We start from the raw sequence: 26,970 nt of genomic DNA, 5'->3' as shown, positions 1-26,970 counted from the left end.
GGGGAGGACGTCGTTACTCAGCAAATGTGTTTCACACCAAGAAATGGTTATATGCATCAAGGGAGAGGATGTAAAGTTCTCACAAAAGTAGCCTGAAGGGGTCTTTCACAGGGCCAAACCACAAAAGATGGGTAGGTTGTCCTGGGTGTGTGTGTGTGTGCGTGTGTATCTGTGCTTGTGTACACACTCGGCATATCTGTGTGCATTCTTTATAATGAAAAAGGCTCTAGGGGGAAATTGCAAGGGATTTTTCTGGCAGTTTTCTATTGTACTTCTCAGAAAGTTCCCCTGCCCATTGTGGCAGGTGCATGCAGTAGGCTGTGGCATCCAGGCAGAGAGCACATTGTCTGTGGGGGACTGTGGGCTCCACAAGCCTGGCCAGGTGGGAGAAGTAGCTGGTTCTCAAGGGCTTGGGAACCATGGCTCACTCTGCTGATTTGAAACTGAGCTGTATTCCAGCTCGAGTTTGACAGGCTGTTTCTATATCAAAGCAACAAATGGACTTTCATTGCAGAACGCATCTGGTCTCTCATACCATTCTATCACGAGCAGCTATTTTTCTTTACATTGAAAGGCAAGGCAGTTTATTTTTTTCAAAACGGTGCTGTCAGCTCTTCTGCCTGACTCTCACATTCACTTGTTCAACACAAGGGGAAAGCTATCTCACCCTTAAAAAGGGGTGCGGTGGGAGAGACCCTCCCTGAGGACTTATGATATATTTACATAAATCTTTGTCCCAAAGGGCATGCCTATCAGAGATAAAGATGGGATGCATTTAGAGAATATTTATCTAGGGAAAAAGAGATGCCAAACCATGCTTCCAGTTGGGTTCCTTGGACCAAAATAAATCTCTTTAAATGATACATCTATATATACTTTTATTGGGCATTGAAAGTTTTCATGATAAAGAGACAATTTTTCATATTCTTATCCCACCCTACAAACCCTAAGTCATTTTAAATATGAAATAATTGTAGTATTCTTAAATGCATATAACTGATAGCACACATATATGCATATAATATAGATACTATGTGTGAACATACATTTGCAGTGTGAGGGTGAGGCCACTACATCACATCACTTACCCTATGATCATTAGGGCTCGAGTCTTGCCCATTTAGTTTTTCAAAAGCTCACTAATTTGCTTTTTCTCTACACTCATCTAGGCAAAATTTCATTATCACTTCAAAAACCATTTCCAATGAGACAGAATTAGACTTGTCAATAAATACTTAATATTTTCCTAATTAAATTGGAAGTAATATGATCGAGAAGAGTCTCTTCGTTTGCTACAATAATCTTAACCTGTGATAGTGTTAAGATTCCCAGATGATTTATAGTATCAAAAAAAAAATCATTCTTAAAAGTTACAACCCTTCATGTTCATTTCCTAAGACATGTCTTTCCCTCTTTAGGAATCATTCCCTTTATCGATTACAGAGAATCACATTTAGTTTCTTAATGGAAGGAAGCTACGCACCCTCACAATGCGAATGACATGCAAACTCTGAAGTATTTAAAGGAAAGGGGATACAAAACCACATTTCCAGTTAGGAATTAAAGGAGCCCACATGAAAGCTGGGCCTAGACACACACTCAATAATTTGATGATTACAAATCCTTCAGCCATAAATTTTGAGAAAGATATATAATTAAAAATGTAGAAATGTGTACCATGGTTTTCTATAAAACATCAATTTGGCAATTAAGTGGTTATAAATTAGCCTTTAGTAATGTATTCTTCTAGATGATTTAACCTTTCCAATTATCATTTCATCTGTTTTCTATATTTAAAAAAAAATCAAAGAAATTCAAGATATGGAAAAGACATGCTGGGTGAGGATCTGAAACTGATTTGGTAGCTTTGGAGTTGACATAATCTTGGCCTGGTGCAGCTCATTTTGGAAAGCTGCCTCAAATTTCCCCTGGTTTTGAACTTTTTTTTTTTCCTTACCACTTTCATCTAGCAAGAAATCATCCTGGTAACGGAACTTCTCCGGTCCACATGCAATAAAAATGTCATCGTCACCAAAAAAGTCCTGAAGGCACATCACCTACAAGAGAAAAGCATGGCACTCAGCGAGGGGTGGCAGAACAGCAATTACAACAATGCGCCCACCCCCACCGAAGCAGACATCTGCATAAAGCCACCTCCCGCCTAATGGAATCACGGGACAGCTTCTCCAGAGGAATTTCAAAAGAGGGGTTCGAGCATCTGTTACTAGTAAGAAACATGTTCTGTTTCAGTTCTTGCAGGAAGACGGGATAAGGAAAATAGAACCGGTAACTGTCACATTTATTACTTGATATATCAATAGGCTCTGAGGTAAGAGCCCTTTGTTTCCATAACAGAGTGGACGCAGTCACAGTTGGCAAAGGAGCTCCGCCACGCTCTTCTAGACGGAGTGCCCCCTGATAGCAACGAAAGCTAGCATATGGTTTTAACAACAAATATGTTTTTTAGTAATTCGTGCCGTCATAGGCACACGATAATCACTGAAGAAAAATATTTACGTCATCATATGAACGTAATAATCTCCTTTAGACCCACCCTACCGCTAGCTGAAAGAAAAGTGCAACTCTTTATTAAAGGAATAATAAAGAAATTAAGTTACTGCTGAGGTTGAGACACAGAGATTACGGTAACTGTATGTGTGCCCACCGCCCAAGCTACGCTTAACTTTAAATTGCCCAGGCCACCCACCTTCTTGCTGTCATGCAAAAGGAAAGTTCTAAAGGTAACTTTGGATTCAATGTATTCTCCAATGAGAACTTTAAGAAAGCTGAATATCACTTTGCAAGTAATGGTGGTCAAAATGAATCATTTTCAAGCACGTTGCTCTGTCTTCGGATGGGCCCTGTACTATTGTGTTTGTGATATTGTTGCAGCAATGTGTACAGCTAATGTTACAGCTCTTGACCAGGGAAAGAACTGAGAGGCACAGAGTCGGAGAACAGCCTTTATTCCTCTGGCAGGCTCAGCACACCTAGTGTTACAGCTCTCTTCCTATTTTCTGATCTTCTGATCTTTCTGCCCCCCCCCTTCCTTGTGCTCCTCCTGCTTTTATACCGTTGGTAGGGCTCAAAAAGCGTCCAATCAACAACAAGCTTTAACATCCAATCAAAATCAAGCTTTAATATCCAATCAACAACAAGCTCTAACATCCAATCAACAACAAGCTCTAACATCCAATCAACAAGCTCTAACATCCAATCAACATCAAGCTTTAACATCCAATCAACAACAAGCTCTAACATCCAATCACAAGCAGTGGGATTCAAAAATTATCCAATCAGGATCATGCAAGCAGTGTGGAAACAGGCAGCAGCACACAGGCCGGGGGCATTCTGGCACGTGGGTCCGGGAAGCTCTCTGCCTCAGGGTCCAGCCCCAGCAGTGTGCCCTCCAACTGGCCATGCGCTACGCTGGCCCACAGAGATGCAGAGCAACAGGGAGGCGGCAAGCGGCCGCATCCCGGTGTCCGACATTTTCCATATCAATATGTATAACACCAACTCTGGGAACACTGCTGATTTCTATCTATTTTCAATTTCCTCTGGCCACTGGGGCAAATCATAAGGCGGCCAAGTGAAGGCACCCATTCAGGGCTGTATAAAACAGACTTTATAACAGCATTTTCCCCTGGACATTTGAGGGCCAGAGACAGAACGTCTCTGGAGTGGGAGATTCCTTTGGCCTGTGTTTACCATTAGCCCCTCTCTCATTTGTCTGCCACTTTATCCGTGTGCCCCCCCTCCGGGGTCCTGCTTTCCTGTCATACCTGGTCACATGACCCTGGCTCATCACACATGCTGTAAGACTGAGAGTGAGACGTTGGGAGAACAAGGCATTATTTCAAGTCCCTAAATGCCATGATGTGTGAGCTTCAGATCGTCTTCCAAATAATCTCTCATTTCCAAATAATTACTTGGCTGTTTAAAAATGAAATTTCTATAGCAGTTTGATAACCAACATTAAGCATGAATGAGGTGAATCTGTGGCTGTCAGTGCTTATTTTGCCTGTGAAAGCTTGAACACACAGGTGACTTAGGAAGAACATTGTAATCACTGAGGAAGGTGAGCCAAAGGGCTTTAAGAATGGTATCTGAAGCTCTGATCTTCTCCTTGGATTAAAAACAGGCCCTTTGAAATCAGAGTCCACTATCCGTTTCACTCTTCTCTCTCTCTCTCTCTCTCTCTCTCTCCCTCTCTGACTCCAATCCAACCCTATTCATCTTTATCTTCACGGTGGCCTACCTGCTTCTATGTGAGATGCCATCATCCCAACCAACTCTACACAGCCATTTTCATTTTACGCATGTAAGTCTCTGCTAACTGTCTACCATGTGCCAGTTTGCAAACTGCAAAATGAAGAAGATATTATCTCTCCCTCAGCAAAAATGTGAACAATTAATCCAAAAGAGCAATATTTCCTAAAGTGTGCATGGTCAATAGATTTTGTGCAAAAGAGGGTTCTAAGCCCAAACAGATTTGAATTTATCCAATGTAAACTAGTTCCTTTGTTTCCAAACTTCTCACAACCCTTAATGTGCTAATGACACCAAAGCACATTGGTGCTTTGGTGTCAAATGTGCCATGACTCCAAAGAAGACATAAAAAAATACAATATTTTCCAACCTTTGTTGATTCCAGAACTCTTTTCTCACACAGCATTATATGAACTAGTGTTCTACGGCAGTGGTCCCCAACCTTTTTGATACCAGGGATCTGTTTCATGGGACACAATTTTTCCATGGGCCAGGTTGGGGAGTGGGTTGGTGAGCAATGGGGAGCGAGGCAGCAGCTGTAAATACAGAGGAAGCTTCACTTGCTTGCCCCCCCGCTCACCTGCTGTGCAGCCCAGTCCTAGTAGCCCATGGACCAGTACCAGCCTGCAGCCCTGGGGGCTGGGGACCGCAGTTCTACAGAGTTCTCTTTGGAACTGCACTGACAGCCGTCCATAGGTCTCTCCCTCGTGTGTTCTCTGGGAACACACGAAGAAGAGACCAGTTACCCACACTCCTCCTGGGCAGCGATGTTTCTCCAGCTGATTATATTAATAACATTATATTATACTACATTATATTATATATATTATATTAATATTTAGTTGCTAATTTATTTAGTCACTCAAACACATATGATGGACCTACTCTGTGCCAGGCTCTGTGCCAAACATCATGATGACAAATCTCTGATAGATGGAAAATATTGTTTTCTAAAGGAAATCATCTTTTCTTCCTGCATATTCCCACCATTCTCATTTGAGAACATCATATCACTAACCAGATCCTGCTCATCTACATGCGCGTGTTTTATGCTAGTGCTACCTGGACAAACAACTATCATCAAACCTACAACATGTTACAAGCAGGTTTCCAGAGTTTCCAACTCTCTGCCACCATTTTCCTCATGGCCACTCTCCAAGCTTGAGACTTAAAGCACAGAGCAAACTACTATCCATCTTGGATAGTTTAGGCATAATTCTGTTGGCAAGAGGAAAATGAAACATGATGAACTTCTGATGTTCTTTCCAACCCCAGGATTCCAAGAATATGAAAGAAGCACAGTGATTGTTACAGAAAAGTAACTGTCATCACCCAGCACAAAAAGACAGGGGGAAGTCGTTTCAGTGCCAAGCAACATGCATTCATTTCTCTCTCAATCTTCAGTGACTGAAATCAAATAATTTGTTGGACTATCAGAAACTTTGATATTTTCTGTGTTTTCCGCTTTGCATCATTTCGTCACTTTCCTGCTCACAACTTGCCACTGGAGAAGGTAGGTAAGCTCAGTAGATCAAGTTCACATGCATAAAACTCCTTCTTAGGAGCCTTGGTAAAAGAGTTGACAGCAAAGGAGGCTTAAACACAAGGTTACAATAAAGATGGATTTGGGGTAATCTGCACACTTCAATTATCCATGCCCTCACGCTCCACGACTGACCTAGAGGTACCTGTAGTGCATTCCATCAAACAAAAAATAGTAACAGAGGAAGATTTATAACCTTCTTCTCTAGACAAATACACTTTGAGAATTTTCCTTGAAGTGTTACTGTACATTCTGATATCCAGAGATTACAAAGGGGTAGGGGTAATGGAAAAGCTATGTTTTGCATAATAATCTGATTTTATTTATCTATGCTGTGTTGCTCCTTTTTAAATATGATGTTCTCAAAATTCAGTGTAGTTACCAGCTTTTTAAAAAAGTTCCATTTATGGATTAAAAAGAAAATTCTTCTTCCTACAAGGGGATGGTGACAATGGACCTCTTTCTTCATCGTGACATCTCTGCTCAGCAGGTGTCAGATGTTGGAAGCATTCATCAAGATGAGATACAGGCCAGACACAAAGGCAGAGTATCAAGTTTGAGATATAAGAGATGTCCAACCTATGGAGAAGCACCTTTCTGAGCTTTCCTGTTAAACTGTCATGCTCCTGGACCTCCCAGAAGACTTGGTATTGCCAGGGCCTGCTCTTCTCCGTGGTTTCATGATGGACATGGATTCTGCCCTTGTGACATCTCCCAAACCCAGGCCTTTCCCCTGCCCCCTGCCCTTCTCCCATTGCCATGTCAGTCCAAAGCTCATCCTCCTACTCATGGACCTTGGCATTTCTCTCTCGTGGATTTTCTCACCCCCTACCTCCTTTGTCTCTAATCTATCCTGTTTAATTCTATCAGTCTAGTCGTCTTTAGCAAACCTTCAGAATCTCTCTCTGTGGCAGTCTTACCATTCTCAAATTAATCTTTCTGAGCCTGGCATTGTGGATGCCTCAAAATCTGGCTCCAACCTACCTTTCAAGTTTCTAGTTGTTTTGAGTTGTGACATAGCGCCTGATACTTAATAAGCATTTGTTAGATGGATGGATGGATGGATGGATGGATGGATGGATGGATGGATGGATGGACGGATGGATGGACCATGCTCTAACCTGAAATATGTCCCAATTTATCTGTTTTACCTATTGCCTAAAAAGAGCTATTCTTTCCTACTTATGTGGGTTTTTGTATTATTTTTTTTTCTTATCTAGTATCCTTTCCTATCTACTCTTTGCCTATTCAAATCTCTCCTGTAGTCCAAGGCTCAGTTGGAGAGTCAAGCCCTACCTTCTCTGTCCATTCCAATCCAAAGTAACTCATCCCTGCTCTGAACCACTATCCCTCGCTCACCATCATTCAATAAGTCATCTATTATTTGCCAGCCACTGTGCTAGGTCTCGAGGACATGAATGCCTTCACCTTTCACCTCTTGTTTTCCAGTATATATGTCTACAGACTTATGATGCAAAGAACACCTACCGTACTGTTGTGACTCAGTAATTCAGCAGAGAGCAACCTACATTAACTTCTCGTGGTTTTGTCAAAGCCCAGAGTCAGGTGCAGTGACTCCAGTCCCTGCTCTGCCACCAGCACTGGAAACCCCAGTTGGCTATTTTGAAATGAGTCCTGTTTCTAAAGACCCTAAATTCAGTCATGGCAGAGGCACTATCTCTTGCTGGGTGCCATTCTTTGGCACCATAGAGATGTCTGCTCTGGCACTAGTCCCCAAAAGCACAGCATTGTCAACAGAGCCCAGGTTCTGAGTTAAACTAGACGTTAATCTCTTCGTGCCTCAGTGTACCATATCAGTTGTTTTAATGATTAGATGAGTTAAGCCCACGAATCTGGCAAGAATAAGTCCTTAATAAATTTTAGCTATTAGTATTTTTATCAGCCCAAATGTATTTTTACTTCCAAACGAGTATAAATCAAAGTAATACCTAATAGAAAGAAAAAAAATTTAAAGCAAACACAGACCCAGTGTGGTGTGGCTCATGCCTGTAATCCTAGCACTCTGGGAGGCTGAGGCAGGAGGATGGATCACTTTAGGTCAGTAGTTTGAGACCAGCCTAAGCAAGAGTGAGATCCCATCTTTACAAAAAATAGAAAAATCAGCCAGGTGCAGAGGCATGTGCCTGCAGTCCCAGCTACTCGGGAGGCTGAGGCAGGAGGCTCACTTGAGCCCAGGAGTTTGAGGCTGCAGTGAGTTATGATCACACTGACTCTAGCCCAGGAGACAGAGCAAGACTGTCTCAAAAAAAAAGCAAACACAGTATGTGGCACATAGGCACTATACCAACATGCTGCCCCTCTTGCTTTGGGAATAAGGATTCTACCAGTCTTATTATTTTGATGAAAAACATACTTTGACTTAGCATCAGTGAATTGGAGCAAAGCTAGTCACTAACACAAAGGTGGGTGGGGCCTGGTCTATGCCTCTGATTTCCATTAGGCTTCCATAGAATGATGCCGTAAAATGTCATTTGCAAGTATATTTACCTGATACTGCAAGTATAGTTCTATGAACCTTTGTCTTAACTCAAGGCCTCTTGGGATCTGTCACCAATTTTTAGTTTAGTGGAAACCAAAGATTTGCATTCCCTTAAAAAAACTGTGCTCTATTGAAATATCCTCCACTAGAAAAGAAATCTCGTGTAGAATATATACAGTTCATAAAGGAGGTAATCTGTTTATGGCTCACAGTCTTTAACATTCTATAAATTAATTTTCAGTTCTTACCTAATGCTTTGATGTCTATATGGAAATCTAACTCCAAAGAAAAACATTTCATTTATTGCATCAGAGTTTATCTCAAATGGTGCTTAGCATAATGCCATACCCAGGGCATCTCAGAAAACATGGGTGATTATAGTTCCCAGATGTGCTGGAAAAAGCCCTTGAACGAGCATTGGGACACCTGGGTTCTCAGACCAGACTTCCCGTAATCGTTGTATGAACTTGGACAAGTTACTGAAATTCTCTTGCTTACCAGTTTCTGCATTAGTTCTAATACGTCTTACCACAGTCATTATGTGAAAAAGATATAAAGTGTAGATGACAATTCTCTTTTGGAGGTGTGAGGTAACAGGAACAGTTCTGTGTGCATAACTACACCTCATCTTCAATACACATTGTTACACTTAATCCTTTTCACTATGAAGGAGACAGACTCCATTTGACAATAGTCAAATATCCTCATTTTACAGATAAAAAAATAACCTAGCCAGATTAAACAGAAGATCAGTAGGAATTTGGAACCAGGTCAGTTAGAATTCAAACGCAGGCTCTTACAACCCAGTGCAGGAAAACAAGTCTATTCAAATATACAGAAACACATGCCCTGACGTTTGTGTGTGATAAATTTCAGTTGACAAAACCATTTGACCAACAGTTATCACATATATTGTACATTAATAGTATATGATAAAAAGAATGTCCAACAAGAATACATTTGTTTATAAAAGGAAGTTTGCCTAATTTCTTTAGCTCAACGAAAACATGTTCCTTTTGCTGACTCTCCTGATGTGAAATCTAATTTCATATCTTTTCCATTAACTTGTCATTACGGTGCACACTCGTCCCGGGAGACCAGACTGCTTACAGGGGAAAGGAAACACTACAGACAAATATGGACTTCCTCTCTTCTGAGCTTCCGGCCTGAGTTGCTCTACGAGGGCAGAGCTTCAAACAAAGGCAGTAAAAGCATCTGCTATTTTACACATTTCCAAAGCAGAGCCGAGCTGTGGAATCCGTTCCCCCTTCCTGGAATGAGATCTCCATGGTGACGCTGGCTTCAGGGAGCTGGGCCAGTTTTTCAGCAGGGCCCAGGTGAGCATATTTTCTTTACAAGAGCGCCCTCTACAAACAGAACAGGGGATATCTCCGCAGCCCGGCCACATGTGAAACCACAGAAGCCACCGTGTCTTTATCAGGTGTCTCTCGTTGTGTTAGAGTTACTAAAATACTTTACCGTCACCATTTAATATATTTTAAGAAGGATGGTAAACCATCACACAAATAACAGCCAAGAAATTCATTCCATTTACTGGTATCACTGAGCAGGGCATATCCTTTCTGTTTTAATTTTCTTTTTCATTAAATACTTATTTACAATTTCTCATTTTTCTTGATACCAGTTAAAGATGGTGGACTGACAGGTTTTGTTGTTCACATTTAAATGAGATACTCTTTACCAAAAAGGAATGCTTATGCCTTTTTTTATTAAAAAAAAAAAAAAAGATCTAGGCACCTATGTATCTAAGGGCCAAGTTAACAACCTTCTTCTTTCTGCACGATTCGTAATGTGACCATTATAATTAGCTTTCAGTTAAAACTTGGCACATGTGGGCCTCCTCGTCCTGCCAAAGCTGAGATGAGAGGAGGTTCCTCTTCCAATTTCATTCCATACTTGGCTTCTTTTCTCCACTCTTAGCACTGAGCGTTTTTATGCCACATGATATTATAAGTCAACCACTATGAATTTTTTCTGTTCTATAATCATGTTGTTTTGTATGATGCTGGTTCTAAAATATGTCTACAATTAGTTTCATAGCCAAACACTAGACATGTGTTATGTTATTATCATAAAAATACATTCTCTATCATTCCTTTACATTTTCATTTTCGCTTTTTCATTTCTTTTATGATAAACTTCCACATGTGATATTTTGTTTTACAATAGTTTCTCCAGCTAGAAATTTCTCTTAAAAAATCTTTAAATAAACTCTGGTTCTTGGCCAAAGAACAATAGATGCAGGAATAAAAAATAAGTATTAATAAAAAAACAGAGAGAGAGAAATAAAGATCCTCAAACTACTTTTTACAAGTTTTAAAACATGAAGTTCCAAGATAGGTTTTTTTTGTAAAAGTGGATAATATTGTTGAAATTTGGAATAGGCTAGGAGATAACATTGGAATAACAGGCTGATGCTTAAAGAATTAGGAAAAAAGAAAACTTTCTTCCTTGAAATGCTAGCAAATCATTTGCTGGGTCAGCCAGAAAGAAAGCACATGGAATTGAAAGGGCCTTCATTCCGTGGGGGTGTTCTCAGTTACCCCAGCCTACACGGACATCAGCCATGTTGCTGAACATACTCTCTGACAGGGGAGCACGCCCTTTACGTGTAACACGTCACCATCTTTCACGGACTCAGACGTACCTAAGTGGACTGCAACTTATTCTAAATGACTGATATTTCATTATTCGTCCTATTTTTTAAATACTAATATTTCTCCCTGTTTTATACAAAATGTGTGCCTTAGTCCATTCAGACTGCTGTAACAAAATATCATAGACTGAGTGGCCTATAAACAGCAGGTATCTATTGCTCGCAGTTCTGGAGCCTGGAAAAGTCCAAGATCAAGACACCAGCAGACTCAAGTGTCGGGGAAGGACCTGCTTTCTTACCACAGCCTCCTACGGCAGAAGGGACAAGGGACCTCTCTGGGGCTTCTTGTAAGGACCATGATCCCATTTATGAGGGTTATGCCCCCGTGGCCTAATCACCTCCCAAAAGCCCTACCTCCTAATAGCACCACCTTGGAGGTTAAGATTTCAACACAGGAATCTTGGGAGGGAACAAACGTTTGGACCATAACAATGTGTAAAATTATCCTCTAGTAACAAATACTGACCAGGTGCGTTGGCCCTACTGCCTAATAGGCAAGTCACCTTGGACAACGATTTAACATCTCCACGCCTCAGTTTCCTCATATGCAAAATGAAGCTGCTAATGCTTCCATGAGGATTCAATGACATAACGTATGTAAAGTGCTCAGTACCATGCCTGGCTCACACAGAGCACAGGGATGAGGAGCTACTACTAACAGTGCTGGGATCAGGAAGGCACAGCAGGTAGGTCTCTGTGTTGGGCACCACTCTGAGGGATTTGGGGCTATCATCTAAGAATAGAACACTAAAAACTCTTGGACTTTCTGGGAAAGAGAGGTGTGGAGAATAGAGTTGACTTCAAAAGTTTCCAATCCTGGTCTCTTGTTAAGTTAAAACTACACCAATCCTATTACTGTGTTTGGTTTCTCCTCTTAGGACATCCTTTACTGTTGTCTACCACATTTTTAGAATAGCTTACTCTGCCTGTCCCTCTGCTACTTAAGGAACTAAAGCAGCATAGTTCAAGAAAATGAAAACTGTTACACAGTAGTCTCTTTGAAGAGGGTACAAATAATCTCTGATCTGAATAACGAACTGAATCCAGGCCAGAGGAGCATTTTGTTCTTGCAATTTATGATCTACAAACATAAAAGGTTTAAGTTTAAAAAATAACTATACCTTCCAAAATTTTTTTCAAAATTTTATTCTTTTATAAGTTTATTCTATGTTCTTGTGTTCAGGTGGTCACCACTTGCAAAAGCCAAGATGAAGGACAAAGAAGTGATACTCTGAAATGCTCCTACTAATGTTCATAAGCTTAGAAAACACCATTAATGGAGAGGTTTAAGGAAAAATAAACTTAAGAGCAAAGGAAAGGAATCACTAATGAGCGCATAAGGTGCTCTGGAGGTGTCTTGATATGCAAGTGATGTCATAAAAGTCAGGCTTGAAACTCAACCCACCAAATCGGTGTGAGGCAACATCCTCGGGGTTTATCTGAGTTAGGCGTTAAAAATGTATTTTAAGCAACTAGTTGCTCTCTTATAATTCTGTTGACTCTTACTCAACATCCACACAACCAGTGAATCCTGGTGCTCTAAGTCTTCCTGCAGATGTTTTAGAAGGAGCCCATGCCCAGTGCCACAGCCCTAAGAGAAAGACTGGACACACAACATTACATTGATTTCTCAAAGGAAACCTTTGGTAAAATTAGATTTTTAAGAAGTTTTGCGAGAAAATAATAATCCAAAGTATTGGCATACATCTGAGAGATAAAAACCTAAAGATAAATCACTTTGCCTTGTATGTTCTTGTGTACTAGCTTGTTGGCTCAGATTGCATACAATAATGTTCCCAAAGCCATGGAAGAGTGCTTCTGCCAAGAATATTTGTAGAGGTTGCTTGACATTAAAGTATGGAAGTTGGTTGCTTTAAATATTTCTATGTCTATTTTGAATCTACTTCTCTGCATATATAGCTTGACATTACAAGGGATTTTTTTATATAATTCAGATTAGTTGTCTCAAGTCAATGATGTTTTTCTAACGATGAAAATCCCATAAAGCTGGTATTTCCAAAATGATTGTTAGTGCCACCATCACCATTACCACAACCATAATCTCTACCACTATCATCACCACCATCTTCAGTATCACCACTACTAAGCTAGAACCATCACCACCATCATCATCACCGCTATATCCACCACCATCATCACCACCGCCACCATCACCACCACCACCATCACCACCACCACCACCACCATCACCACCACCACCACCATCACCACCACCACCACCACCATCACCACCACCACCACCATCACCACCACCACCACCATCACCACCACCACCATCACCAACACCACCATCACCAACACCACCATCACCACCACCATCACCACCACCATCACCACCACCACCATCACCACCACCACCACCACCACCATAACCACCACCACCACCATCACCACTAACACCATCACCACCACCACCAACACCACCACCACCACCACCATCACCACCAACACCATCACCACCATCACCATCACCTCCATAACCACCACCTCCATAACCACCACCACCATAACCACCACCATCACCACCATTACCATCACCACCACCACCACTACCACCACCATCTCCACCATAACCACCACCATCACCACCATAACCACCAACACCATCACCACCATTACCATCACCACCACCACCACCACTACCACCACCATCACCACCATAACCACCACCACCATAACCACCACCATCACCACAATAACCACCATAACTCCCACCACTACCATCACTGCCACCACCACCATCACCACCACCACCACCATCATCACCACCATTACCACAATAACCACCACCACCATCACCGCCACCACCACCACTACCACCATCATCATCACTATCACCACCACCATCACCACCACCATCATCATCACCACCACCATCATCACCACCACCATCACCACCATCATCACCACCACCATCACCACCACCATCACCACCACCACCATCACCACCATCACCGCCACCACCATCACCACCACCACCATCACCACCAACATCATCATCACCACCACCATCATCACCACCACCATCACCACCACCGCCACCACCATCACCGCCACCACCATCACCACCAACATCATCATCACCACCACCATCATCAACACCACCATCACCACCACCACCACCACCATCACCGCCACCACCATCACTACCACCACCATCATCACCACCACCATCATCACCACCACCACCATCACCACAGCAGGAGCCCTCATAAAACTTTACAGTGTTTTTCTTTAAATGAGCTGAGAGCAGAGCCTTTTGTCTCTCATGCATTCTGTATAGCATATTAGTCAGTGTTCTGCTCATTGGGTGTGTAATCACTTCTAATTGATTATAATCATCCCAGTAATATACAGTACAAATGCAACCTAAAATTATATCCTAAAATTATTTTATGAATGAATGACTTTTTTTCATCCATACTCAAATGCAGCTAATAAAGACATTTACATGGCTTTGAAAATATTATTAGATAAAATACTTGTTCTTCCAAAAATATATTTGAGACCAAGTCAGCTTTTAAAATTGTAAATGGAAACATCCTCTGGAATTGCTTGAATAATAATACTGTCTTTGCATAATTGTATTAAGAGGTATCTAAACACAGCTGACAGAAAGGTTGAGAGAGAAAGATGGCAATAGTAAGATAGAAAAAAATTTACTGTTCAAAATGAAGGCTTGGTTTTAAGACATTATGTTTTTATAAATAAATGCTGATATGGAAATACAACTATGAATACAGACTTGGAAATATTCTCTACTCAATGGTCTTTTTAAAAATTATATCTAGTCACTAAAATGCCCTAGGCCAACATTTCCTCTTTGTCTTTATCATATACATGTACATCAGAGCATCTATATTTCTTTTTTATCTAAACATACAGTTGAACGAATCACATGGGGCTGGTTGCCACCTCCCCACAGTGCATGAGCTGCACCTGGTATGAAGCACTGTGACTTCACGTGCCCACAGAGGCCCAGCAGGCAGCACACGCAGGGGCCAGCATGACAGCACACGGCGCAAGCAGGGCGATGGATCAATGGCCATAACACAGGCAGACAGCAAGAAACTGATGGGGACTGCAGTGAACTGGAACACCCCTCACCACCTAAATGGAGCAGCTCAACTCCTGTCATGCAGGGAAGTGGGCCAGATTGATTGATTAATCCCCTGAGAGAAAGTAAAATTCGATTTTTATTTGAAAGCCTCTGACCTTTAAAAAGTGGGTGATAAATTTATGTTTTATAAAAAACGTTGTGCACTCCAAGTAAAACACACCTATGTTCTAGATTCAACCTCTGGGCAGGCGGTTTCCAACCTCTGGGGGAGAATTCCATCCAGGGGCCAATAGCCATGGTGACCATGTGCGGGGCCAGTGCCCAGGGCTGTGACAAAAATCTCAAGGGAGACCACCAGGCTTCGCAACAGACTCCAGTGCCTGTCATTGCCAAAGGAAGGGTGGGCGCAGTCAAGACCCACCAAGTCTAGAAATCAGAGCTCTTGATCAACACAGTGAGTCTCATGTATGCGCATGCGTGCATGTGCGTATGTTTGGTGTGCACGTGTGCATGGGAGCACCCACATGTGCATGGGAGCACCCACATGCGCATGGGAGCACCCACATGTGCTTCCACTGGTGCCTGGGAAAGAGGTGGATTCGTCACCTGAGATCATTTCCTCTATGCCTGATCACATGCCTCTCCCTTCCCCCTTCCTGGGAGAGAAAGAAACAGTGTGGAGAATTGATAATAAGAAATTTCAGAGCAAATATTACCAGCTCAGTATGGATGGAACAAAACTAAACCCCTCCAAGAAAGCACGGAAGTGCATTCCACCTCCCTCTCTCATCCTCTGTCTGCAACGGCTAATCATGGTTTCAAAAGCTACCAACTTCACCTTAAAAGTAAAAGATCTCTTTTTAAAAGTAAAAATCAATCATATGCAGTAATTTTCCTTTTGGCCACATCTTCTCTGCCCAAATGTGGACAAACCACCAAGACCATTATAAACTATTAGAGACGTTAGCTTTAGTTGGAAGGACTCAGAGTAAATAAAACTCAGCCAACTGGGGAAATAGATTTGGGGCCTAAGACATCAAAGGGAGAGAATAAAAATCAGACTTTTTCACAAATAACTTACTCCTGGGTGCAAGTGATCTTCCTGCCTCAGCTTCCCAAGTAGCTGAGACTCCAGACATGCACCACTACAACTGGCTAATTTATTTTTATTTTGAGTAGAGACAGGGTCTCACTCTTGCTGAGGCTGGTCTTGAACTCCTGACAACAAACGAACCTCCCGCCTAGGCCTCCCACTGTGCTAGGATTACAGGCCTGAGCCACCTCACCTAGCCTCACAAATAATTTCTAATGGTTGCTTTTTATTTATTTGGTTTCTCACAAGTCAGGAGTGAGTTGCTGACAAGATTCTTCTTTCCTTCCACAAACTTGTCTTCCATGACTGACGCCCTTCTCTTATGATGTCATGACTGGCTCTGAATGTGCCTAACGGTCCAGCTCATTCACACTGGGGACATCTACCTAGCACAGGGAGATGCTCTTGATGCTTGGTGAGAACATGCTCATGTTTATATATTAATATTTTAATGTTCTAATTCATGTTGAACAATGCACCAATATAGAATAGCATATACTAGTGGCTTTGAACATATGACAGTCAGAGAAACCCAGGTTTAAAACTTAATTCCATTAATGAGTGACTTGGGCTACCTACTCAACATCTGGAAACCCCCATTTCTTCATGGACAGAATGAGGATATTATTGCATCTACCTCCCAGGATGGCAGAAAGAATTCGATAAGCCATGCGTCAGGCACAATGCAAGTGTTCAGGAAAATGATAGGATATAGCCCTGAAGTTAGTGTTGGCAAAACATAAACGTTCAAGAGTCCTCTCAGAAGAGTCAACGATCACGAAAAAGAAGACAAAATAAATCAGCAGTTTCCAGTTTCCTTATACTATTTTTACTCTGAAAATCATTTGGTCTAACAGAAGTCAGACTTCAGACAACTGTGAGGCATTAAAACTACAATCAACACTGACCAAAGGACCTGAAAATGACATTTTCTTTCCTTCTGTGTATTGTCCATTTTTCTTTTATATGTGAAGAATACAGTGCAATAACTAAATTAATATAAGAGATCTCCTTGCAGCCCCTGAAAATCATATTCTTTTGAAGTACCTGACAAGTGGAAGACTGAACATTCCCTCCCTGCAGAAACACTTGTCCACGCCAATCAGAACTTCCTTGATGCTAAAGGAATGAAATCTAAGCATGAACCGCCACAATGAATAGCAATTTAAAGCTTTCAAACCATGTAAAAAAGGCCTAATCATCCAACGTAAATCTCAAAAACTGAGGTTCACTCCTTGTTTGTCATTTAGACAAACTTCAATAGGTTATTCACAAGTTTTAAGTCTGATTCCTTGTTTTAATTTTAATATTTTAGTTTGAAGAAGAGATATTTATTTTTTCACAGATCTGGAGGCTGGAATTCCAAGATCAAGGTGGTATCAGGGTTGGTTTCTGGTGAGGCTTCTCTTCCTGATTTGCAGTGACTCTAACTCCGACGTTAAGTCTCATCAGATTAAAATTAAGGTTAAAATCACCATGCACAACGGCTATGGTTATAAAAGCATTTAAATAAAAACCATCATGATACTGTAATTTCTAAAGGAATTAAGTTATAAACTTCTTTTTAGATTATTTGTGGTGTTATACTGCCTTTTAGTGTCCAAACATATGAACTGTTAATAAAATTTTTTCAGCTCAAGAAATGTCTTTATATGAAACTTTAGAGTGAACAAAATAGTTATCTCATTTTTTGCAATATCTCAGTGAAAAGTGTGGCTAGGGGTTGAATTCATATGTTTAAGTCTTAATTCCTAGTACCTCAGAATAGGATCTTATTTGGAAACAGGGTCACTGCAGATGTAATTAGTTAAGATGAGGTCATATTGGAGTTGTGTGGGCCCCTAATCCAATATGACTAGTGGCCCTGTAAGAAGAGAAAAAAATTGTTTTTTGTTTTTGTTTTGTTTTGAGACAGGGTCTCACTCTGTCACCCAGGCTAGAGTGCAGTGGCATCATCACAGCTCACTGCAACTCTAACTCCTGGGCTCAAGTGATCCTCCTGCCTCAGTCTCCTGAGTAGCTGGGACCATAGGTGCATACCACCACGTCTGGCTAATTTTTCTATATTTTATAGAGATGGGGTCTTGCTCTTGCTTGGGCTGCTCTCAAACTCCTGGCCTCAAGCAATCCTCTCACCTCAGCCTCCCGAAGTGCTAGGATTACAGGTATGAGCCACCACACCTGGCCAAGAAAAGGAAATCTGGACACTGACATGCACACAGGAAGAGCACCATGTGAACATAAAGTCAGAGATCAGAGTAATGCTTCTATGAGCCAAGGAATACAAAATATTGCCAGCAAACACTAAAAGCTTGGAGAGAGGCATGGAACAGATCTTCCTCAGATCTCTGAACAGCCTTCAGGAAGAACCAACCCTGCTGACTCCTTGACCTTGGACTTCTAGCCTCCAGAAATATGAGACAATAAATGTTTGTGTTTAAGCCTCCAAGATCATGGTACTTTGTTACAGAAGTTTCAGCAAATGAGTACAGTTGTGTATTTTTCATGCACAGGAAAATACAGAAAAGCAAAAATTTTCCTATAAAACACAAGTATCTCATTTGCACTAAAAGGATAGGAAGGAAAGAAGGAAGGATGAAAACCTAACAGATTATTGTTTAAACTGAAACCTGGAGAATTTTTAGTAACATCAACTGTTGTATGTACTGAATAGTAAGTTAGGAACAGGAGAGCCTTTATGGGACACAGCCTTGACTTCTAAGACAGAAACAAGGAGTCATGACAATGCCCCAAGAACAAGTGGATGAGGACAGGGAGTCTCCTAACCTTGACACTGCACTCTCAGGGCCACCCTAGCGTCTCCCCCGAGTGCCAGTTTTGTCTTCTCTAAAATGAGGTTTGATATCACATGAGCAATTCCTCTTTTGGTTCACAACGTACAAAGGACACATGCCAAGGACAAACTGAGGGGGCAGATGTTTACAGTGAGCCCACTGTGACCAAGCCACCACCTACAGAATGCATCCTTATCACCAGGTTGAGGAGCTTCCATGGTTAGTACAGTGGGGAATAATGGAAGTGTTTTCATCCTACAATTTATCAGACGCTCTTACTGAATGTTTTGGTAGGGTAGGAGACCTAATAGGAAGCTTCGTTTGGCACGTCTTGTGAATGTGAAGACTGGGATTGTCAAGAATTGGTTTATGCTAAGAGGTTAAAGGTTATTCTTAAATTTCTGGCACTGTTCTAGTCAATGATAACTTTTTTTTTTAAGGCTGGTCAAGTGGAGCAGTGGGAATGGAGAAGGAATAAAGAAATCTGTAACTGGTTGTGATCAATTAGTTGTAAACACCACTGCACTGGGACCAACCAATGATAACTTAAAACTTCAACATTCTAGGTGTTTCTAGAACTATGAAATAGTTAAATTATTATCACAGTATTATAACAACTTGGGAAAAACAATTATTTTAGAGAGAAAAATACCTCTAGAACCAGGATACAATAGTTAAATTATTACTACTCTATTATAAATTAAACTTGGGGAAGATCGTCTTTTACAGATTAAAAAATACTTTTAAAAAATGCACTAACATCCTATTGTATTAAATTGTAAGAAGATAATTGGGAATAATCAGGAATTATTTTGGCTCATCTTCTCTGCAGAACTTCTTTAAATGAATTAAATTTAGAAGATAAGGGGGTGTATGAAACTGCAGAATTAAAGACATTCAAAATGAATATGCTGTTCAGTGCCAGGTTTTGAGAATTTATAATACAGGGTTGTGAGGGGGAAGAAAGGAAACAATTTTAACTAACAATGAAACCATAAGAATTCCAGGAGCAAACATTTTGCAAAGGAGGAAATGAGCATGCAAATTGCATGAGTGCAGGATTTGTGAATTCACAGGCAGTGCTGGGGTTTTAAAACCTCCATCTTCCTCTCCTACTGGGCACTTTGCTACCTAAAATTCTGCCTTTGGGAAACCATTAAATCAGCTAACCAAATTACACCGAGGCATGTGGCCGGAAGTATTTATTTTCATCTCATAGATTCACATCTTTGTAAACGACTTACTCGAACATATTTTTTATTTTGCCTGCATCCAAGTTTTCCTACACATACAAAAAAACTGAGCATCAGAAAGAAACATTCTTGGAAGCTACAACTTCCAAGGGTTTAGAGTAAACTGAGATCCATGTGCCAAATCTGTTTTTGTACGGCCCTTGATCTAAGAATGGTTTTTACATTTTAAAATGGTTGGGGAAAAAATTGAGAGAAGAATCACATTTTGTGTGAGGTGAAAATGGTAGGACATTCACATTTCAGCGCCCACGCTCATTTGTTTTATGTCTGCCGACGGTAGCTTTCGAGATACATAAGCAGAGTTGAGTAGATGCAACACTGATCTTATGGTTCACGAAGCCCAAAACACTTTATCCCCTTCTCAGAAAAAGTTTGATGACCACTGACTGAAGTAATAATTTAAGTTGCTCTGACATGAAATCAGCAAGTTCCTTTAAGTCATACCCTAGAGGACACCATTCTGAGATGACCAGTGCAGTTCTTCATTCCTTCTCTTCCTAACAGCCAGCTGAACAGAGAGTAGGTACTGTATACATGTGTCATTCATTATGCTAATTTTTTTAAAATCATTTTTTAATCCATTCCTTTTCTCTCTCTCTCTCTCTCTCTCTCTCTTTCGACAGAGTCTCATTTTGTTGCCCAGGCTACAGTGAGTGCTGTGGCATCAGACCTCAAACTCTTGGGCTCAAGCAATCCTTCTGCCTCAGTCTCCCAAGTAGTTGGGATTACAGGCATGCGCCACCATGTCCGGCTAATTTTTTCTATATATATTAGTTGGCCAATTAATTTTTTTCTATTTATAGTAGAGACGGGGTCTCGCTCTTGCTCAGGCTGGTTTCGAACTCCTGACCTCGAGCAATCCGCCCTCCTCGGCCTCCCAGAGTGCTAGGATTACAGGTGTGAGCTACCTCACCCGGCCCTAAATTTTTTAATGATATAAAAATTTATTTATTTATTTGTATTTCAGAATATTAGTGGGTACAAATGTTTTTGTTACATGGATACCTTGTAATTAATATAATACTTAAGTTTTTAAGTAGCCATCTTTCAGTGGCAACAGAATATTCTGGAATATGCCAACAAATCGCTATTCTGTTCTGATCAATGAGCCAGGCCGGCGTGTGCTGACCACGCATCCGTATTCACATGAGCAGCTCCAATGGCTCTGGGACTCAAATTTAACTGAGTTAGCAGCAGTATCTGGAGATCCCGTACTGTGCACACATGGCCCTGATTCCATCTGATACTGCCATGCTCTTTCGTAGCCAAATTTTACTCGCCTGGTTGTACGTGATGTTTCCACGTTTAAAAATATCTACTTTTTCGGGAGATCTCAGTAGACCAGTTTCTGTGCAAAGCACAGAAAGAGAAATTTCTGTTCAGGGAAACTTTGACGCGTCCTCCCATGACGGAAAGTTCATTGGAAAGTGGCTAGAGAATAGTTGAGAAATCACACTGGTATTGCAGGAGAACTGGCTGGAAGCCGCTAAGTGTCAAGTGTCACCCACACTTAATACCTCTGTTTACAAGTCCCCTTCCACTACCGGGGTGGGCAGAGCACTTGCTTTCTTCTCCCCCTCCCTCTCACATTTTAAACTGTTTTTCTCTTGTGTTGCGCCCAACCTTAGACATACTGCTCGGAGCCATACAGAAATAAAAATGACAAAAAGAGTTAAAATCAAGAACAGTAAGAAGCTGTAAGGGATCTGAACTTCTCATGCCAAAGGGAGGAGGGCCATGGGGAGAGTTCACAGAAGCTAAAAACAATATTACAGGAGCTAAGGAATAGTTGAGAAATAGCTCAAAGTCAGGGGACAATTAAAAAAACAAAACATAAGAAACATAAGAAAGAGCAGATGATTCATTTAAAAACTGAAATGAGTCGCCCCCCCCCATTAGGGTGGCCATTAGGAACAAACACAAAAACCAGAAAACAACAAGTGTGGGTGAGGACGTGGGGGACCTAAGAACTCTTGTGAAAAAATGCTAGGGAGAATGTAAAAAGATGCAGCCACTGTGGGACACAGCATGGTGACCCCTCAAACTATTAGACTTGGCATCACCATATGGTCCAGCAATCCCAGCTCTGAGGACATCCCTAACAGAAGTGAAAGCCAGACATTTGCACGCCCATGTTCATAGCAGCGCTGCTCACAACAGCCAAAAGATGGAAACAATCCAAATGTCCATGGGTGGATGCATGAATAACCAAAACGTAGTCCAACCACACCACAGACTATTATTCAGCTTTAAAGAGGAAGGAAATTCTGACACATGCTACCACGTGGATGAACCTTGAGGATGTTATGCTAAGTGAAATAAGCCAGTTACTAATAGTTAAATGGTTTGTGACCTCACGTATGTGAGTTACCTAGAGTGATCAAACTCATAAAGACAGAGTGGAATGGTGGTTTCCATGGGATGGATGAGATGGGAACAGGGGTTAGTTTTAATGGGTATAAAATTTCAGTTGGAGAAGATGAAAAAGTTCTGGAGATGGATGGTGGTGATGGCTGTACATTGTGAATGTGCTCAGTGCTACAGAGCTCAATGGGGTAGGAACAGCAGTGGCAACCAGTGAGGGGCTTGGGGCCCTGAGCCCTCTGGAGAGAACCCCTCCAATTTCTATCTCACCAGCAGAATTTCCCTTTGCTTTTCTTGAACCTCAGACGAAGATGCTCCTGTTTGCAATGATTACTATCTACAGGGTTTGGTGGATAATTAAATTAACAGCTTGCACATTGAAAATCAAACAGTGGCATTATATTATGGCCCACGTGACTGTTGATATATTGGAATTTCTCTGAAATTCAATTATCAGGGGGCAGCTGAAATTCTTCTATCACAAAAAGGGAAGTTCAGGTCTTGTTACACTAAGTTTCTGATTTACAACTAATTATTTCAGTAGATTATGGATTCTCAGCCTTACCTTCTACGAAAAAAGAAAAATGAAAGAGTCAAACAAGAAGAAAAACCCAGCTTACCCAGATCAAGCATAGGGGACATCTCTACAAACAACTGTCTTTGGGTGCACGTGGAAGATAAAGAGTTTTTCTCAGGACTGTAAGGACCCTCCCAAACTATGGCATTCTGCCACACACATCCTATCCAACCAGCCAGGCAACAAGAAAAAAAAACAAAAAAAAACCACTTCTCCACAATTCAAAACAAAGCAAAACCTCTCATGTACATTTCCCTGGTTTTGGTGTAAAAGGCTACAAGTTAAAAGATGGTGAAAATTGGAAAAATTACCACCCTATCTAACAGGGGTGCAGTGCCTCAGGGAATTGTCACTTCTCCTGTGACTATAATGAACTTAAGTCCAAGGACTTCCCTTCTCTGTCTAAACAAGATCCTTCTAATCTTCACTGACTACACTCCCAGGAGCTTTTCCTTTTCCAACTGTAGACTTAATATTCCCATCCATGGATTGGTGACCACAGACTTGGCTGCCTACTTTCTCCCCACGGCTCAACTGCTTCTGTATCCTTTGCCCTCAGGTGTTTCCGCACCAGCAGCCTCCCACCGCATCCTGTCCACCATCTGGACCACATGCTGTGCCTCTTCCGTCCCCTTAGGTCCTTTCTGTGGCTCTCAGACATCTTCCAGAAAATTCTTCCCTTATGTGGATCCTCAATCATCCAAATCCATCAACCATTCGAGATGTGGTCTTGCCTGCCCTCCAGATGGGGTCAGGTGACAAAAGCACTCTGCCTTGATGTGGTGTGGACTATGGAGCAGCATGGGTTGCCAAACACACAGAAGTGACAAGGAGCAGGTAGCATTTTGGGTGGGAGGGACACTGGGCAACACCACTGAAACAGAGTGGGAAGGAAGCAATGGTGAAGGCTGCAGTGGAGATGGATTCAAAAGATGGCAAGAGTGCACAAACAAGGGGACTTTGTGTTTAATTCTGCATGTGGGATGAGGGGAAGGAAGGCTAATCTCACGGACCACCAGGGCTCAAGTAGCCCCATATCATGAGGACCCCCAACCCTCTGCTGCAGTGCTGCCCTTTCTCTCTCCTCTCCTCTGGCCAGTAACATCACATCACGAAATGAACAATCCTCAAACTGTACAAATGCTGTTCCCACTCCAACGCCTGCTCTTCCTCCTGTCTTTTGGAGATATTACTATTAACCCTGAGTCAGCTCCCAGAACATTCTGGGGCCTGCAGCAGAGGAGCTTCCATGAAGAAGACAGAGAAAGAAAGATGGGAAAGGCACAAGGACCAGCAGTTGAAGGTGAGGCTGAGGGCGGAGGTGCAGAAGGGGGGGAGCTGGTCGGCTGGATAGGGAATGTACTGCACTCTCCGGGTCACCCAGCAGGGGTGTGGTGGGACCCCCATGGCTCTGTCCTTGCAGAGGAGCAAATAGAAGAAAAGAAAACATGACCCATTCAGAGGAGCCCACACCTGTTGCTGGCAGGCTTTTGCCCTTGCTGGGAAGACCTCCCCACATGCTCAGGGCCCAGCTAGTCATTCAGGGCTCAGCCCAGGGCCCTTTCTGGGAGGTCTCCCCAGGGGCTCAGTTTGTTCCCTGATTGGGCTGATGTGCCCAAGTCCTCTTATAGGGCACACAGGGCTTTTCTCTACCAGGACACACACTTCACTGCATTGCAATGATCTGTCTTCTTCTCCAATCTTGGGACTAGGAATAGATATCTCTGGACTCCCCACACCTAGCCCAGTGCAAAGGAAGGTGCTGAATGAATGAAATGAATGAATGAGGAAAAGGAGCAAATAATGGAGACTCTTCCTTAAAGGCCTGGATGTGAAAGGGAGGAAAAGAGAGCTCAGTGGCTAGGATGGGCAGGGCCAAGGGGGCACATCTGTGGAAGGAGGAACCTGAGCCTGTTCAGAGGTTAAAGGGAAGGAGAAGATGCCAATAGACTGAAGATGGAAGGAAGAGGGCACAATAGTGACTCAAGTCCTGGAGAGATGGGGCCCGGAGCATAGAGGAGTGAGTTACCTGGAGCAGGGACAGAGAAACCCCCTTTCTGAGACTGGAAGGAAAGGGGTGATGTAGTCAAGGCTTGGGGGATAGAGAGGAAGAACCATCTGCCAGTTGAACGAGTTTGTGCTCTAGAGCCTCATTTTTCTGCATAAAATATAGGAGGAAAGTTCACTTACTAAGTAGCACACAGAAACATAGAAATAGACACAGAGAAAAAGAATAGAAAAAGTGAGAAAAGTTTAGAATAACTTCCCAAGAAAAAATAACTAACATGTACTGAGCATTTGTTATATACTAGGTGGTCACAGGCCACATTGTATCCCATCCCCTTAGTTCCTCTGTTGAAGTCCTAACCCCAGTACTTGAGAATGTGACTGTATTTGGCAATAGGACCTTTACGGAGGTAATTAAGTTAAAATGAGGTCACTGAGGTGGGCCCTCACCCAATTTTGCTACTGTCCTTATAAGAAGAGGGAATGTGGGCACAGATGGGCAGAGGAAAGACCATGTGAGGACACAAAGAGAGAAGGCGGCCGTCTGCAAGCCAAGGAGAGAGGCCTCGGAAGGAACCAACCATGCAGACACCTTGATCTTGGACTTCTGGCTTCCAGAATTGTGAAAGAATAAACGTCTGTTGTTCAAGCCACCCAGCTGGCGGTGCCTGGTTATGGCGGCCACAGCAAACTCAAGCACCAGAAATGGTGCTGTGAACTTTAGCTCAATGATCTCGTTTCAATCAACACCCCTTTGAGGCAGGTGCCATTTCCATGCTCGGTCTGCAGTGAGGAGAGTGAGGGCAGAGGCTGGTCTCCGAGGGCACATCCCCGGCACACGACCCCATCGGTGTGACTCCAGAGGCGGCAATCCTACATGCTGCACCTCCAAAGACCAGCTCAGGGCTTCTATCAACCCATCTGTGATTAGAAACCCCATTTGAAAGGCATCATTGGTAACAGATTCTCCAGCTTCATGGAACCACAAGAGTCAGGAACAGAGAGGGCAAGTGGGACTCGCGGTACGGGCTAGAGGTACAGTGACCAGTAGGCGCGGGTGGGAAAGAATGCAGATGAGCCAGAGACACATGCCAGTTTGGACACTGTGAAGAAGAACAGGAGGTCTGACCCCCATCAGGCTGGAGACCTCAGTGCCTGGTGCCATCCAGCTGGTTCAGGCGCCAGCCTGCTGCGCCGGAAACACAAGGGCACAGAGGTGCAGGGAGAGGACATCAAGGGGTCCATTTGATCTTTCCAGACAAGTCTCCCTCCACACAGCACATGAAGGACGCCACACCCTTCCTGCTCAACCAGCTCCAAGATGAAACGGGGACACCTCCCGAGCTAGAGGCCATCCCCATCCCCGCCCCATTCTCTAGCAGAGTTCCAACACTGTGACTTTCTATAAAATGCGCTGAGACTGAAAACAAGAGTGGGAGAAGGGAGGTCTGCATCCCCTGAGCAAGAGGACGAGTGTGCTTTTGGAAATCTTGATTTGAGCATCACACAGATCTGCTGAGGTTTCTTGTCTTGATTCTTCATGGCTCTGCCCTAACTCACCGACAGTGCCTCAAGGATTTCCTGCCAGGGCTCAGTCAAAACCTGATGTCTACTCTCATGTGGGCCAACGTCCCTCACCCTTCTTGCGCCAACTCACCAGGGGAGTGAGCCCTGCCTGCCCTGAAAGTTAGTGGCCATTTATTTACTTGATGGGACTCGGAAACTTCCAGAATGCACCACCAGCTTCAAACCCAAAGCAAACTTTCCTATAATGTGGGAGGGGACCACTGCCTTAGCCCTTAGTTTCC

At 42.5% G+C, this 26,970-nt stretch overlaps 1 protein-coding gene across 3 annotated transcripts in view; it reads right to left on the bottom strand.

Annotated features, from left to right (window-relative positions):
* DCLK1 (doublecortin like kinase 1) overlaps positions 1 to 26,970 on the bottom strand; it is a 322,579-nt gene that overhangs the window by 155,194 nt on the left and 140,415 nt on the right. For all 3 annotated transcript variants that reach the window (XM_012748076.2, XM_012748079.2, XM_020290423.2), the window contains exon 4: positions 1,958 to 2,057. In XM_012748076.2, the coding sequence (XP_012603530.1) occupies positions 1,958 to 2,057 (100 nt within the window). The remainder of the gene's footprint in view (positions 1 to 1,957; positions 2,058 to 26,970) is intronic.

This window comes from Microcebus murinus, chromosome 13, assembly GCF_040939455.1.
Source record: "Microcebus murinus isolate Inina chromosome 13, M.murinus_Inina_mat1.0, whole genome shotgun sequence".
NCBI lineage: Eukaryota > Metazoa > Chordata > Mammalia > Primates > Cheirogaleidae > Microcebus > Microcebus murinus.
The sequence above is the reverse complement of the archived record's forward strand: the minus strand, read 5'-3'. Positions and strand labels throughout refer to the sequence as shown.